The sequence below is a fragment of the Oncorhynchus keta genome, chromosome 16, assembly GCF_023373465.1.
Source record: "Oncorhynchus keta strain PuntledgeMale-10-30-2019 chromosome 16, Oket_V2, whole genome shotgun sequence".
NCBI lineage: Eukaryota > Metazoa > Chordata > Actinopteri > Salmoniformes > Salmonidae > Oncorhynchus > Oncorhynchus keta.
Window position 1 is genome coordinate 488,962 of NC_068436.1, and position 14,607 is coordinate 503,568.

A 14,607-nucleotide genomic window follows, 5' to 3' on the forward strand; every position below is an offset into this window, starting at 1 on the left:
ATAAGGACAAAGTCGTGACAATAATTTATGATTCTAAATTCATGGGACATGCGACTGCTTTGGACCTTAAAGCTGTTTATGAGAAGAGCACCGAAGATCTACCAAAGAAAAACATGCTTCAGAATCAGATCTGCATGGGTAGACCAAATGTAATTTGGGTGTTTTACTCATAGGTTGGGAAGTCCCTCCTTGATGCTATTTACCAACTTCTGAAGGATACTCCAGCCCGCAGGGAGGACTACTTTAACATAATTGGATCCTCAGATCCCCCAATGCCACTTAGGTTATGCAAGACACAGTGGGTTGAAAATGTGCCCGTGCTTGAACAAGCTTTAGAGTTTTTACCCCATATGGCAACATGTGAAGGCTGTAGATCTAGCCATAATCCAGGCACAAAGTCCTTTGAGGTGATTCAGGAGGCTGTTAAGGACCCTCTCATGACAGCAAAACGTTATTTTATCTTGTCAGTGAGCAAAGAAGGGACACCATTTCTCACACGCTACCAGACCGATAAGCCCATGGTGCCATTGTTCAAGCTGCTTAAGAGCTTGATAAGCAGATTAATTAAGCCAGTCCTCATGAAAGAAGTGAAGACCCCTCAAACTTATTGATGTTCGAGGTGAGCCAGTCATCCAATCACATCGACTCCTCACAGGTAGACTTGGGCTTTGTTACTTGAAGAATTATGAGAGACTTGTCCGCAGGGATTTTTGTTGCCCGAGAACATTGATGGACTTCAAAATCGCTTGCAAGAAGTGTATGCTCACAACTGTTAACAAACTCATTGAGAAATCCCCATTGAAGTACTCTCTGGTCTCGCATCTTTCTTTGATCCAAGGGAAATGGCAGGCACAAATGGAAAGATGCTGTCTACAGAAAAATCGAAGATGGCCCTGACCTGCCTTGTAAATGGTCAACGAGAGGAAGAAGATTGTGATAACATCATTCAACAATACTCACATTTTATTGATGACATTGTCCAGGCCCAACACTCAGAGTTTGTCACGACGCCAGGACAGCGGAGTCAATCACCACCTTCCGGAGACACCTGAAACCCCACCTCTTTAAGGAATACCTAGGATAGGATAAGTAATCCTTCTCACCCCCCCCTTTAAGATTTAGATGCACTATTGTAAAGTGACTGTTCTACTGGATGTCATAAGGTGAATGCACCAATTTGTAAGTCGCTCTGCATAAGAGCGTCTGCTAAATGACTTAAATGTAAATGTCAACTTTGATCCTGTCCAAGACAGCGTGGACACATTTTTACATGAGTATATGTCAAAGGACAAAGAGTTCAGAAATCCTTGGAGACTTTGCCACCAACTCCTCTTACTGTCACATGGGCAAGCCTCCATAGAGCACGGATTCTCCATCAATCGGAAGATTGAAGTGGAGAACTTAAAGATTCATACGTAGCACAGAGATGTGTAGTTGACCACATAAGAGCTGTGGGTGGCATACATAATGTGTGCATTGACAGATCGCTGCTGATGTCAGTGGCATCTGCAAGGCAGAGAGAGGTATGTGACGCATCAAGAAGAAGAGAGTAACGGAGAAGAATGGATGAGCAAAAAAGAGACCTTATAGATTAACTTAAAGGGAAGAAAAGGACTGACAAATGCTCTTGAGACCTCAGCAGACAAGCGGAGAGCACAGGCAATCTCACTCTTATTGCCAAGTCCAATAGCCTGAGAAGGGGTGCTAAAGATAAGAGCTGAAATAGAAACACTACTCAACAAAAAAGTGAATGTCCTAAAAGTGAATGACTGGGGGAAAAAAAGGTCATGTTTTTGCTTTGCGACATGTTTCGTGTTAAGCTGGTGGTAATGAAATAAACGAGGAGTTTACTTAGCTCTTCAACTCGTAAATAAGTCTTGTCTTTATCACTCATTCTACACAATATATTGTTTTGCTTTGTTAGAGAAGGCAAGAGACCACGTAGTCTGCCGTCACTGTAACACAGCACAATTGAGAAGTGTTCACACATTCAAGCCTCTCTCTCTCTTTAATTGTCTGTGAGCTTCTGTAAAGCCTGCTAGTTCTCATTATAATAATTCTCAGTGTTGTAACTTTAATTAACCTTGATCCATGTCTCAAACTATTTTAATTTATTTTTTGTATTTTTATTTCACCTTTATTTAACCAGGTAGGCTAGTTGAGAACAAGTTCTCATTTGCAACTGCGACCTGGCCAAGATAAAGCATAGCAGTGTGAACAGACAACACAGAGTTACACATGGAGTAAACAATTAACAAGTCAATAACACAGTAGAAAAAAAGGGGAGTCTATATACAATGTGTGCAAAAGGCATGAGGAGGTAGGCGAATAATTACAATATTGCAGATTAACACTGGAGTGATAAATTATCAGATCATCATGGAGATATTGGTGTGCAAAAGAGCAGAAAAGTAAATAAATAAAAACTGTGGGGATGAGGTAGGTGAAAATGGGTGGGCTATTTACCAATAGGTTATGTACAGCTGCAGCGATCGGTTAGCTGATGTTTGAAGTTGGTGAGGGAGAAGTCTCCAACTTCAGCGATTTTTTTTTTTAATTTTATTTTATTTTATTTTTTTATTTTTTATTTTTTTTGCGCAATTCATTCCAGTCACAGGCAGCAGAGTACTGGAACGAAAGGCGGCCGAATGAGGTGTTGGCTTTAGGGATGATCAGTGAGATACACCTGCTGGAGCGCGTGCTACGGATGGGTGTTGCCATCATGACCAGTGAACTGAGATAAGGCGGAGCTTTACCTAGCATGTCCTTGTAGATGACCTGGAGCCAGTGGGTCTGGCGACGAATATGTAGCGAGGGCCAGCCGACAAGAGCATACAAGTCGCAGTGGTGGGTAGTATAAGGTGCTTTAGTGACAAAACGGATGGCACTGTGATAAACTGCATCCAGTTTGCTGAGTAGAGTGTTGGAAGCGATTTTGTAGATGACATCGCCGAAGTCGAGGATCGGTAGGATAGTCAGTTTTACTAGGGTAAGCTTGGCAGCGTGAGTGAAAGAGGCTTTGTTGTGGAATAGAAAGCCGACTCTTGATATGATTTTCGATTGGAGATGTTTGATATGGGTCTGGAAGGAGAGTTTGCAGTCTAGCCAGACACCTAGGTACTTATAGGTGTCCACATATTCAAGGTCGGAACCATCCAGTGTGGTGATGCTAGTCGGGCATGCGGGTGCAGGCAGCGATCGGTTGAAAAGCATGCATTTGGTTTTATTAGCGTTTAAGAGCAGTTGGAGTCCACGGAAGGAGTGTTGTATGGCGTTGAAGCTCGTTTGGAGGTTAGATAGCACAGTGTCCAATGACGGGCCGAAAGTATATAGAATGGTGTCGTCTGCGTAGAGGTGGATCAGGGAATCACCCGCAGCAAGACCAACATCATTGATATATACAGAGAAAAGAGTCGGCCCTAGAATTGAACCCTGTGGCACCCCCATAGAGACTGCCAGAGGACCGGACAGCATGCCCTCCGATTTGACACACTGAACTCTGTCTGCAAAGTAATTGGTGAACCAGGCAAGGCAGTCATCCGAAAAACCGAGGCTACTGAGTCTGCCGATAAGAATCTGGTGATTGACAGAGTCGAAAGCCTTGGCAAGGTCGATGAAGACTGCTGCACAGTACTGTCTTTTATCGATGGCGGTTATGATGTCGTTTAGTACCTTGAGTGTGGCTGAGGTGCACCCGTGACCGGCTCGGAAACCAGATTGCATAGCGGAGAAGGTACGGTGGGATTCGAGATGGTCAGTGACCTGTTTGTTGACTTGGCTTTCGAAGACCTTAGATAGGCAGGTCAGAATGGATATAGGTCTGTAACAGTTTGGGTCCAGGGTGTCTCCCCCTTTGAAGAGGGGGATGACTGCAGCAGCTTTCCAATCCTTGGGGATCTCAGACGATATGAAAGAGAGGTTGAACAGGCTGGTAATAGGGGTTGGTAATGGCGGCGGATAGTTTCAGAAATAGAGGGTCCAGATTGTCAAGCCCAGCTGATTTATATGGGTCCAGGTTTTGCAGCTCTTTCAGAACATCTGTTATCTGGATTTGGGTAAAGGAGAACCTGGAGAGGCTTGGGCGAGGAGCTGCGGGGGGCCGGAGCTGTTGGCCGAGGTAGGAGTAGCCAGGCGGAAGGCATGGCCAGCCGTTGAGAAATGCTTGTTGGCGTTTCGATAATCATGGATTTGTCGGTGGTGACCGTGTTCCCTAGCCTCAGTGCAGTGGGCAGCTGGGAGGAGGTGCTCTTGTTTTCCATGGACTTCAGTGTCCCAGAACTTTTTGGAGTTGGAGCTACAGGATGCAAACTTCTGCCTGAAGGAGCTGGCCTTAGCTTTCCTGACTGACTGCGTGTATTGGTTCCTGACTTCCCTGAACAGTTGCATATCGCGGGGACTGTTCGATGCTATTGCAGTCCGCCACAGGATGTTTTTGTGCTGGTCGAGGGCAGTCAGGTCTGGAGTGAACCAAGGGCTGTATCTGTTCTTAGTTCTGCATTTTTGAACGGAGCATGCTTATCTAAAATGGTGAGGAAGTTACTCTTAAAGAATGACCAGGCATCCTCAACTGACGGGATGAGGTCAATGTCCTTCCAGGATACCCGGGCCAGGTCGATTAGAAAGGCCTGCTCACAAGTGTTTTAGGGAGCGTTTGACAGTGATGAGGGTGGTCGTTTGACTGCGGCACCGTAGCGGATACAGGCAATGAGGCAGTGGTCGCTGAGATCCTGGTTGAAGACAGCGGAGGTGTATTTGGAGGGCCAGTTGGTCAGGATGACGTCTATGAGGGTGCCCTTGCTTACAGAGTTAGGGTTGTACCTGGTGGGTTCCTTGATGATTTGTGTGAGATTGAGGGCATCTAGCTTAGATTGTAGGACTGCCGGTGTGTTAAGCATATCCCAGTTTAGGTCACCTAACAGAACAAACTCTGAAGCTAGATGGGGGGCAATCAATTCACAAATGGTGTCCAGGGCACAGCTGGGAGCTGAGGGGGGTCGGTAGTAGGCGGCAACAGTGAGAGACTTATTTCTGGAGAGAGTAATTTTCAGAATTCGTAGTTCGAACTGTTTGGGTATGGACCTGGAAAGTATGACATTACTTTGCAGGCTATCTCTGCAGTAGACTGCAACTCCTCCCCCTTTGGCAGTTCTATCTTGACGGAAGATGTTATAGTTGGGTATGGAAATCTCTGAATTTTTGGTGGCCTTCCTGAGCCAGGATTCAGACACGGCAAGGACATCAGGGTTAGCAGAGTGTGCTAAAGCAGTGAGTAAAACAAACTTAGGGAGGAGGCTTCTGATGTTGACATGCATGAAACCAAGGCTTTTTCGATCACAGAAGTCAACAAATGAGGGTGCCTGGGGACATGCAGGGCCTGGGTTTACCTCCACATCACCCGCGGAACAGAGAAGGAGTAGTATGAGGGTGCGGCTAAAGGCTATCAAAACTGGTCGCCTAGAGCGTTGGGGACAGAGAATAAGAGGAGCAGGTTTCTGGGCATGGTAGAATATATTCGGGGCATAATGCGCAGACAGGGGTATGGTGGGGTGCGGGTACGGCGGAGGTAAGCCCAGGCTTGATGAGAGAGGTTTTATCTCTGGACATGCTGGTTGTAATGGGTGAGGTCACCGCATATGTGGGAGGTGGGACAAAGGAGGTATCAGGGGTATGAGGAGTGGGACTAGGGGCTCCATTGTGAACTAAAACAATGATAACTAACCTGAGCAACAGTATACAAGGCATATTGACATTTGAGAGAGACATACAGCGAGGCATACAGTAATCACAGGTGTTGAATTGGGAAAGCTAGCTAAAACAGTGGGTGAGACAACAGCTAAATCAGCTAGCATAAAAACTGCAGGTAAAATGTGATTGACTAGGCAACGGGGCCGACAGATAAAACAAACAAGCAGAATGGAGTACCGTGATTAATGGACAGTCCAGCGTGCATCAGCTATGTAGCCAAGTGATCAGAGTCCAGGGGCAGCGGTGGATGGGGCAGGGGGGCTGGACTGGCGAGTGTTATCCAGGTTTAAAAAAACTAACAATGACTAAATAGCTTGTAGCTAGTTAGCTGGTTAGCTTCTGGAGGTTCTTGAGTGTGTTCTAAAAATTAAAAATAATAGCGATTCCGTATCACATTGGGTGAGGCAGGTTTCCGGAAGGTATAAACAAATTAAAAAAATCGGGAAGAGATAGAAAGTACATATGGGCCACTGCGATGCAGACGGTTAGCAGGCCTGTGCTAACAAGCTAACAGATTAGCAGGCCGGGGTGAACAAGGAAGTAGTTAGCGGACCTGGGCTAAACAAGCTAGCAGTTAGCATGCCGAATTAGCAAGCAAGGAGATAGCGAGGACTAGAGAGTTAGCCTTTGGAGGACGTCGCGATGGGGTGAGTCTGTTTAGTCCTCTTCATGCAGTGACACCGATAGACCGGTCGTGGATCCGGGTATAGAAGCCCAGGAGTATGCTAGGAACACAGGAGCTCTGGCCGGGCTAGCTTCAAGCTACGTGGGTGGAAACGCTAGCCAGGAGTAATCAACCAGGGTTGCGGTTTAGCCCGATAGCTAGTTGTGAAGATCCAGCTGAAAAAAATGTTCCGTTTGCGGAGGGAATCCGGGGATAAAAAATAAATAGGTCCGTTATGCTCTGGTTAGCGTCGCGTTGTTCGAACTGGCGAGAGCTTTCCGAGCTAAAGGTTAGCTGAAGACCGCTAGCATAGCTGGTGGTTAGCTGGCTAGCTTTAGTTGAGGGGTTCCGGTTCCGAAGTAAATATAAATACTTTAGGAAAAGTAGCTACATTGGGTGAGGCGGATTACAGGAGAGTATTTGGAAGCTTGGGTTTAGCAAAATGTTGTTAAAGATATGCGAAGAAAAATATCTAAAACGAAAAAGAGACAATATTTACAGAGAGAAAACCAGGCACCACTATTTACAGAGAGACGATACCACAGGACGACTTACTGCTACGCCATCTTGGATCCAATAGTATTGATAACTATGCCATGCTGGGTCCTTGAATTGGGCCTGGAAAGGCCTTAAAGTCCTTGAATTTGATGTTTAAGAAGGTGTGGGGACCCTGGTTGGTGTTTCCATTATTTTGGCAGTTAGCTGTACAGTGTGTCCTGCTTATAGAAGTTTAATATGTCCCACACAGTGATCTCATCATGCAGGCAAGTTGCCTTTTTTACAGTATGTCTGATCTGCTTGCACAAGATGACAGTGTGTGTTCCTGTCATGTGTACAGTTCCTGGTGTGTAAGCGCAAGTTGGAGAGCAAGAAGGAGGCCCTCCTGATTCTGTCCAAGGAGCTGGATACCTGTCAACAGGAGAGAGACCAATACCAGCTGATGGCCAACCAGCTCCGAGAACGCCACCAGGGACTCAAGAAGAAGTACAGGGAACTCATAGTGAGTCTACACCCTCGGAATAGGGTGATTTTGGATCAGTTACATTTTCAGGATTAGGGGAGGGGAATCTGATCCCAGATCTGTATCTAGGGGGTAAACTTCACCCCGGAGCCACTACTTCACACTACGACTCCACAACTGCTCCTCACATTGCTACAATACCTTACTACTGCCTATCTCACACGAGGGACATTAAAGGCCTCATTCAATCAAAAGTTGTATTACCGAGTTCTAATAATTCAAAGTGACACTTCCGGTATCACAAGAAATATGAAGATCAAGTTTGATTTGTTACATGCTTCCTAAACAACAGGTGTAGACTCAGTGGCGTGCTTACTTATGGACCCTTCCAACAATGCAGAGAGGAAAAAGATAAATAATATAAAAATAATAACACACGGGATAAATACACATTGAGTGTATTGATAACTTGGCTATATACACACAGGGTACCAGTACTGAGTCGATGTGCAGGGCTACGAGGTAGTTGATGTAGATATGTACATATAGGTAGGAAGAGCGTCTGCTAAATGACTTAAATGTAATGTAAATGGATAAAGTTACTAGTCAACAGGATATATAATAAACAGTAACAGCCATGTATGTGATGAGTCAATGCTGATAGCCTGGGTAGCTTAACTACTTAACTAGCTTTTTAGCAGGATATGGCGCTACAAGCTTGACACCTGTATTTGGAGAGTTTCTCTCATTCTTCTCTGCAGATCTTCTCAAGCTCTCAGTTTGGATGGAGAGTGTCACTGCACATCTATTTTCAGGTCTCTCCAGAGATGTAAGATCAGGTTCAAGTCCGGGCTCTGGCTGCACCACTCAAGGACATTCAGACACTTGTCCCGAAGCCACTTCTTCGTTGTCTTGGCTGTGTGGTTAGGGTTGTTGTCCTGTTGGAAGGTGAACCTTCGCCCCAGTCTGAGGTCCTGAGCGATCTGGAGAAGTTTTTTCCGTGAAGGATCTTTCTGTAATTTTCTCCGTTCATCCTTCCCTCGATCCTGACTAGTCTCCCAGTCCCTGCCACTGAAAAACATAATAATGCTGCCACCACCACCATGCTTCACCATAAGGATGGTATTGGCCAGGTGATGAGTGGTGCCTGGTTTCCTCCAGATGTGACGCTTGGCATTCAGGCCGAGGAGTTGGATCTAAGTTTCATCAGACCAGAGAATCTGTGTCTCATGGTCTGAGAATCCTTTAGGTGCCTTTTGGCGAACTCCAAGCGGGCTGTCATGTGCCTTTTTACTGAGGAGTGGCTTCCGTCTGGCCACTACCATAAAGGCCTGATTTGCGGAGTGCTGCAGAAATGGTTGTCTATCTGGAAGGTTCTCCCATCTCCACAGAGGAACTTTGGACCATCAGATTCTAGGTCACCTCCCTGACCGAGGCCCTTATCCCCCGATTGCTCAGTTTGGCCGGGCGGCCAGCTCTAGGAAGTGTCTTAGTGGTTTTTAACTTATTTCATTTAAGTGTGAGGCCGCTGTGTTCTTTTAATTTTTTTTATTTTATTTATTTAACATTTATTTAACTAGGCTAGTCTGTAAATAAGAATTTGTTCTTTACTATGACGGCCTACCCCTGCTAAACCCTAACGACACTGAGCCAATTGTGCGCCGCCCTATGGGACTCCCAATCACGGTCGGTTGCGTTACAGCCTGGAATCGAACCAGGGTCTGTAAACGACTCTTAGCACTAAGATGCAGTTCCTTAGACTGCTGCGCCACTCTTGGGGCTGAAGAATATTTTTGGTACCCTTCCCCAGATTTGTGCCTCGACACAATCTTGTCTCAGAGCTCTAAGGACAATTCCTTTCGATCTCATGGTTTGGTTTTTGCTCTGTCTGTGGGACATTATGTAGACAGGTGTGTGCCCTTCCAAATCAAGTCCAATCATTTGGATTTACCACAGTTGGACTCTCATTAAGTTGAAACATCTGAGGGATGATCAATGGAAACAGGATGCACCTGAGCAAAATTGAGTCTTGTAGCAAAGGATCTGAATACTTATGTAAATAAGGTATTTCTGTTTAATACATAAAAAAAACTGTTCTCTTTGTTATTGTGGGGCTTTGTGTGTAGATTGAGGGAAAACAATTATTTAATCAATTTTAGATCAACGCTGTAATGTAACGAAATGTGGGAATAAAGGAAGGGATCTGAATACTTTCGGAATGCACTGTATAGTACTTAATTTCTTTACATTTTCATAATTTATTAACCATAGTCATATCAATCATACGATTTTATCTTGACTTCAGATAAGTGATCTGTCCTCACAATCTATTTTTTTTCTTCTACATTCTAGGATGGAGACTCCAGTCTACCACCTGAAAAACGAAATCAAGTAAGTCGACATCAATAGACGCCATGGCGTCACAATATTTTCTTACTATTTGTAGTAGCGTGGCAGTCTAAATGTGTCGACTGAAAAGTAAATGATAAACCGTGTCAAATTGGATGACCGAGGTCATGGTTTGCATTATGACTACTGAGATAACACACTTGGCCAGCAACTTCCCTATGTGGAGGACGTTATAGTATGCTAGACTACACAGCAAATTTGCGGGTGTTAAAATCTCTGTGATGAGGTAAGTGTTGTCATTGTAATATCTGAATGTTGATTCTAGTGGGGTCGAAATTGGGATCGAAATGGGATGTGGGATCGAAATTGACACCATATGCTGTGAGTAAATTAAGTGTTATTTGAATCACAGTGGAATCAACACCAGTTGGTGTTACTCGACTGTGTTGCGTTAATTTCCATGAAAAAGACGTGGGAGGGGCCTCATCATATTTCCCAGCATTCTTTGTTGCACGTTGCTTTAGAGAATTGTTTATTTTAATATGTATGTTACTGAATTAATTAATTGATCTTATGCTACACAAAGATAAATAAAAATTGGATTTGTTTAAAAAATATGTTAAGTGGTTAGACTTATTTCACCTGTTATTGAGATGGTTGATCCAGTTTAGATGGTTTAGGTAGTCTTATTTATCAATCTCCCTACCTTGGCAGGCATTCTATCTGCAGATGCGGGTGATTAAAAGTTCCGACTGTTGTATATCCTAAATGGATTCCAATAGGAATTATATAACACTTTGCAAGCCAGCAGAATATTACTTGCCGACGTAGCCTACAAACCAGGAGTTTTAGACCACTGTGTTAGGGTAAAACTAGGCTGTCAAAGTATGGTAATAAGTTCTTATTTTTCATAGTAAATAACTCAAGAACACTAGAGAAGCTTTAATTAAGCGTTAACCAAGTTTAATCATTCCCAAAGGTTCTGCACAGCTGAAATCAGACAGCAAACATTTCAGACATCACCGTTTATATACATCCTACTTAAGACACTCCTCCTTACAGTTTCTCTCCACAGGAAAGAAGGTAGCCAGATACTAACCCTGATTACTCCCTTAAGGGGAACTGACCTCACCCCTCACCTCCTGATCCACAGATGTCCATCTGTCTTCCCTATATCAACACATCGCTCTCCTCTCCTACATCAAACACATTCCAAAGCCTTCTGTCTTTCTTTAGAGAACCATTAACTTCTAACATAGGAAATGAAAGAGACTATCATTCATTTACTACCTCAATGATCAAAGTTTAGCCGATTCCAACAAGGGTATTGTCAAGAATGTTATGTATTCTCATAAATAATTTCATTTTTATTATGAAATATGACCTTACACACTAACTTAGTGAAGGCTACAGGACTGAAAACCATCGAATGCAACAACCATGTCTCTGTCACTAGAAAAGGCCGTCATGGGTGCAACAGGTACCTCTAAAATTCACTCGAAAGGCACTCAGAGAAATAAATATGCCAAAGGCTTTATGTTAACACCCCAAAAATAGTTACTGTAAGTCCACAGGTGTTAATTCCATAAGACTATTAGAGCTGATGCTGTTACATTTAGTGTCTTAGTGTGCATTTATCAGCAATATTCTGATGGGTCACATACACATTTTAAGAAAGTGTTACATTTAACACTGTGTTAAAATTCTGATCTCACATTTGCTGTGTAGATGTGAAAGAACAGTATCGTGTACAGTTGAAGTCTGGGGTTTATATTCACTTAGGTTGAATTAAAACACATTTTTTCAACCACTCCACAAATGTATTGTTAACAACCTGTAGTTTAGGCAAGTCGGTTAGGACATCTACTTTGTGCATGACACAAGTAATTTTTCCAACAATTGTTTACAGACAAATTTCACTTCACATAATTCACTATCACAATTCCAGTGGGTCAGATGTTAACATGCACTAATTTGACTGTGCCTTTTGAACAGCTTGGACTAATTGACATCATTTGAGTCAATTGGAGGCATACCTGTGGATGTATTTCAAGGCCTTCAAACTCAGTACCTCTGCTTGACATCATGGGAAAATCTAAAGAAATCAGCCAAGACCTAAGAAAGAAAATGGTAGACCTCCACAAGTCCAGTTCATCCTTGAGAACAATTTCCAAACTCCTGAAGGTACCACGTTCATCTGTACAAACAATAGTACGCAAGTAGAAATGCCATGGGACCACGCACCCGTCATACCACTCAGGAAGGAGACTCATTCTGTCTCCTAGAGATGATGTGTGAAAAGTGCAAATCATTCCCAGAACAGCAAAGAACCTTGTGAAGATGCTGGAGGAAACCGGTACAAAAGTATCTATATCCAAAGTAAAACAAGTCCTATATCGACATAAATTGAAAGGCTGCTCAGCAAGGAAGAAGCCACTGCTCCAAAACCGCCTTTAAAAAATCCAGACTACGGTTTGCAACTGCACATGGAAACATTTTGGGCTTATTTGGAGAAATGTCCTCTGGTCATTATCATTATGTTTGGAGGAAAAAGGAGGAGACTCGCAAGCCGAAGAACACCATCCCAACCGTGAAGCACGGGGTGGCAGCATCATGTTGTGGGGGTGCTTTGCTGCAGGAGGGACTGGTGCACTTCACAAAATAGATAGCATCATGAGGTGGGAAATTGTGGCTATATTGAAGCAACATCAAGACATCAGTCACAAAGTTGAAGCTTGGTCGCAATTGGTTCTTCCAAATGGACAATGACACCAAGCATACTTCCAAAGTCGTGGCAAAATGGCTTAAAGTCAAGGTATTGGAGTGGCTATCCCAAAGCTCTGACTTCAATCCCATAGAAAATTTGTGGGCAGAACTGAAACAGCGTGTGCGAGTAAGGAGGCCTACAAACCTGACTCGGTTACACCAGCTCTGTCAGGAGGAGTGGGCCAAAATTCACCCAACTTGTTGTGGAAGGCTACCTGAAAAGTTTATCCCCAAGTTAAACAATTGACAGGCAATGCTACCAAATACTAATTGAGTGTATGTAAACCTCTGACCCACTGGGAATGTGATGAAAGAAATAAAATATTAAATAAATAATTCTCTACTATTATTCTGACATTTCACATTCTTTTGGATCACCACTTTATTTCAACTGACCTAAGACAGGGAATTTTACTTGGATTAAATGTCAGGAATTGTTTAAAACTGAGTTTAAATGTATTTGGCTAAGGTGTATGTAAACTTCTGACTTCAGCTGTACATATCATTCACTCTATCAGTTGAATTTGGCCCAGCTGTTGAGAGACTCCAGAGAAAGGAGTAAGCAGCTGTCTGAAGAGGTGAAGGAGCTGAGTCAACGACTGGCTGAGGCCCAGGGGGATAACAAGGTATGATATCCTTAAGGGATGGGGTCAATTCTTTTTCAATTCAGGAAGTAAACTGAAATTCAAATTTTCATCATTTGAAAAACAATTCAGTTTACTTCCTGACAGTGCAGCAATGGTTTACGCACATTTGAAATCCAGCAGTGGAGTTACTATTGGTTACATTCCAAATTGAAATGGAATTGACTCTGTCCTCCCCATACCCTCCCACAGCTCCTGCGGATGACCATAGCCAGACAGAGGTTGGGGGATGAAGAGGTGGGGGCAAGGCACTTCCAGGCCTATGAGCGGGAGGACCTGGTCCAGCAGTTGGAGACGGCACGAGAGCAGGTGAGGAATGGAACGGTTGTGCCATAATTTGTAACTGTTGGGATCTGAACCCCGGGCTACCACTCAGGAAACCAACTTCTTTAACATTCGACCAAGAGGAAATTCCAGGGCCGGGCTACCTCATTGCAAATGTGTGAGTCTGATTCACCTCTGCTACATTTGGTTGAGTGGTACTGCGACTAATTGCATTGGACCACATGTCCACTCTAGAGACCAGGGTTCAATTCCCCGGTCTGGCACTTCTGAACTGTTTCCACCCTCATCTCTCTCCTTTTTACTGTCTTAAATACATTTAAAAATTCTGAACAAGACTGCATTCTCTTATTTTGTTAAATCAAAGTTGTAGAATAAGTTGTCCTGCAAAGAGGGTATGGTGGTGGGTTAATAAAAGAAGCAAGTGTGAGGAACTTACCTTGGGTGATGTTGGAAACAACACTAATGGCAGAATGAAGTTGTACAGATGGTTTTAATATTTTCATATAGCAAGATAAGAGATCAATTGTCACTACCATATTCCCAACCAACCATAGTTCAGCCTATGTTGCCCACTCATTATGCAAGGCAGTGTTGGAGGTTTGTCACAATCTGTAATATTATAGGTATTTATAAGGCATCTCTTACAATGTTTGAAATGCCTTACAAAGTTTGAAATCGTACATGTTGTGTTTTTTTTGTGTCCTAGAATGAGGAGCTGGAGCACAGTGTGAAATCTCTGACGGATGAGCTGCAGGATGTGAGGGCGGAGCGCAACGTGTTCCAGGAAAAGGCCCAGCGGCTGAACCACGAGGTGAACCACATCTTGGGGGGACACGAGTGTCGGATTCTAGACGTAGATGCACTCTGCATGGAGAACAGGTGTGTTTGTGTGTGGGAGAACATAATGTATGTAATATCGGTAATGTTTTACTGAATGCAATAAGGATGTTCATGAACAACTTTCTTCACAATGTATGACTTTGGGCATTTGTTTTGGAATACTTTGTAAATAAACTGTGTTCTTTCAGATATTTACACGAGCGGTTCAAACAACTGCAGGAGGAGGTCACCATGCTCAAAATGAATGTCATGAAGTACAAGGTATTGTAAGCAACATATAAACAAGCCTTTAACATTGTTGTGTGAATAGTACTAATAATACTATAGAATAGAACAATCCTTAGAGATGATCT

General features: G+C 43.6%; 1 protein-coding gene across 3 annotated transcripts in view; it reads left to right on the forward strand.

The window, feature by feature from the left end:
- The window catches only part of LOC118395309 (coiled-coil domain-containing protein 149-like), a 38,453-nt gene that overhangs the window by 4,930 nt on the left and 18,916 nt on the right, over positions 1-14,607 (forward strand). For all 3 annotated transcript variants that reach the window (XM_052464371.1, XM_035789020.2, XM_035789021.2), the window contains exons 2-7: positions 7,248-7,409; positions 9,723-9,761; positions 13,004-13,111; positions 13,322-13,438; positions 14,121-14,293; positions 14,443-14,515. In XM_052464371.1, coding sequence (XP_052320331.1) covers positions 7,248-7,409; positions 9,723-9,761; positions 13,004-13,111; positions 13,322-13,438; positions 14,121-14,293; positions 14,443-14,515 — 672 coding nt within the window. The remainder of the gene's footprint in view (positions 1-7,247; positions 7,410-9,722; positions 9,762-13,003; positions 13,112-13,321; positions 13,439-14,120; positions 14,294-14,442; positions 14,516-14,607) is intronic.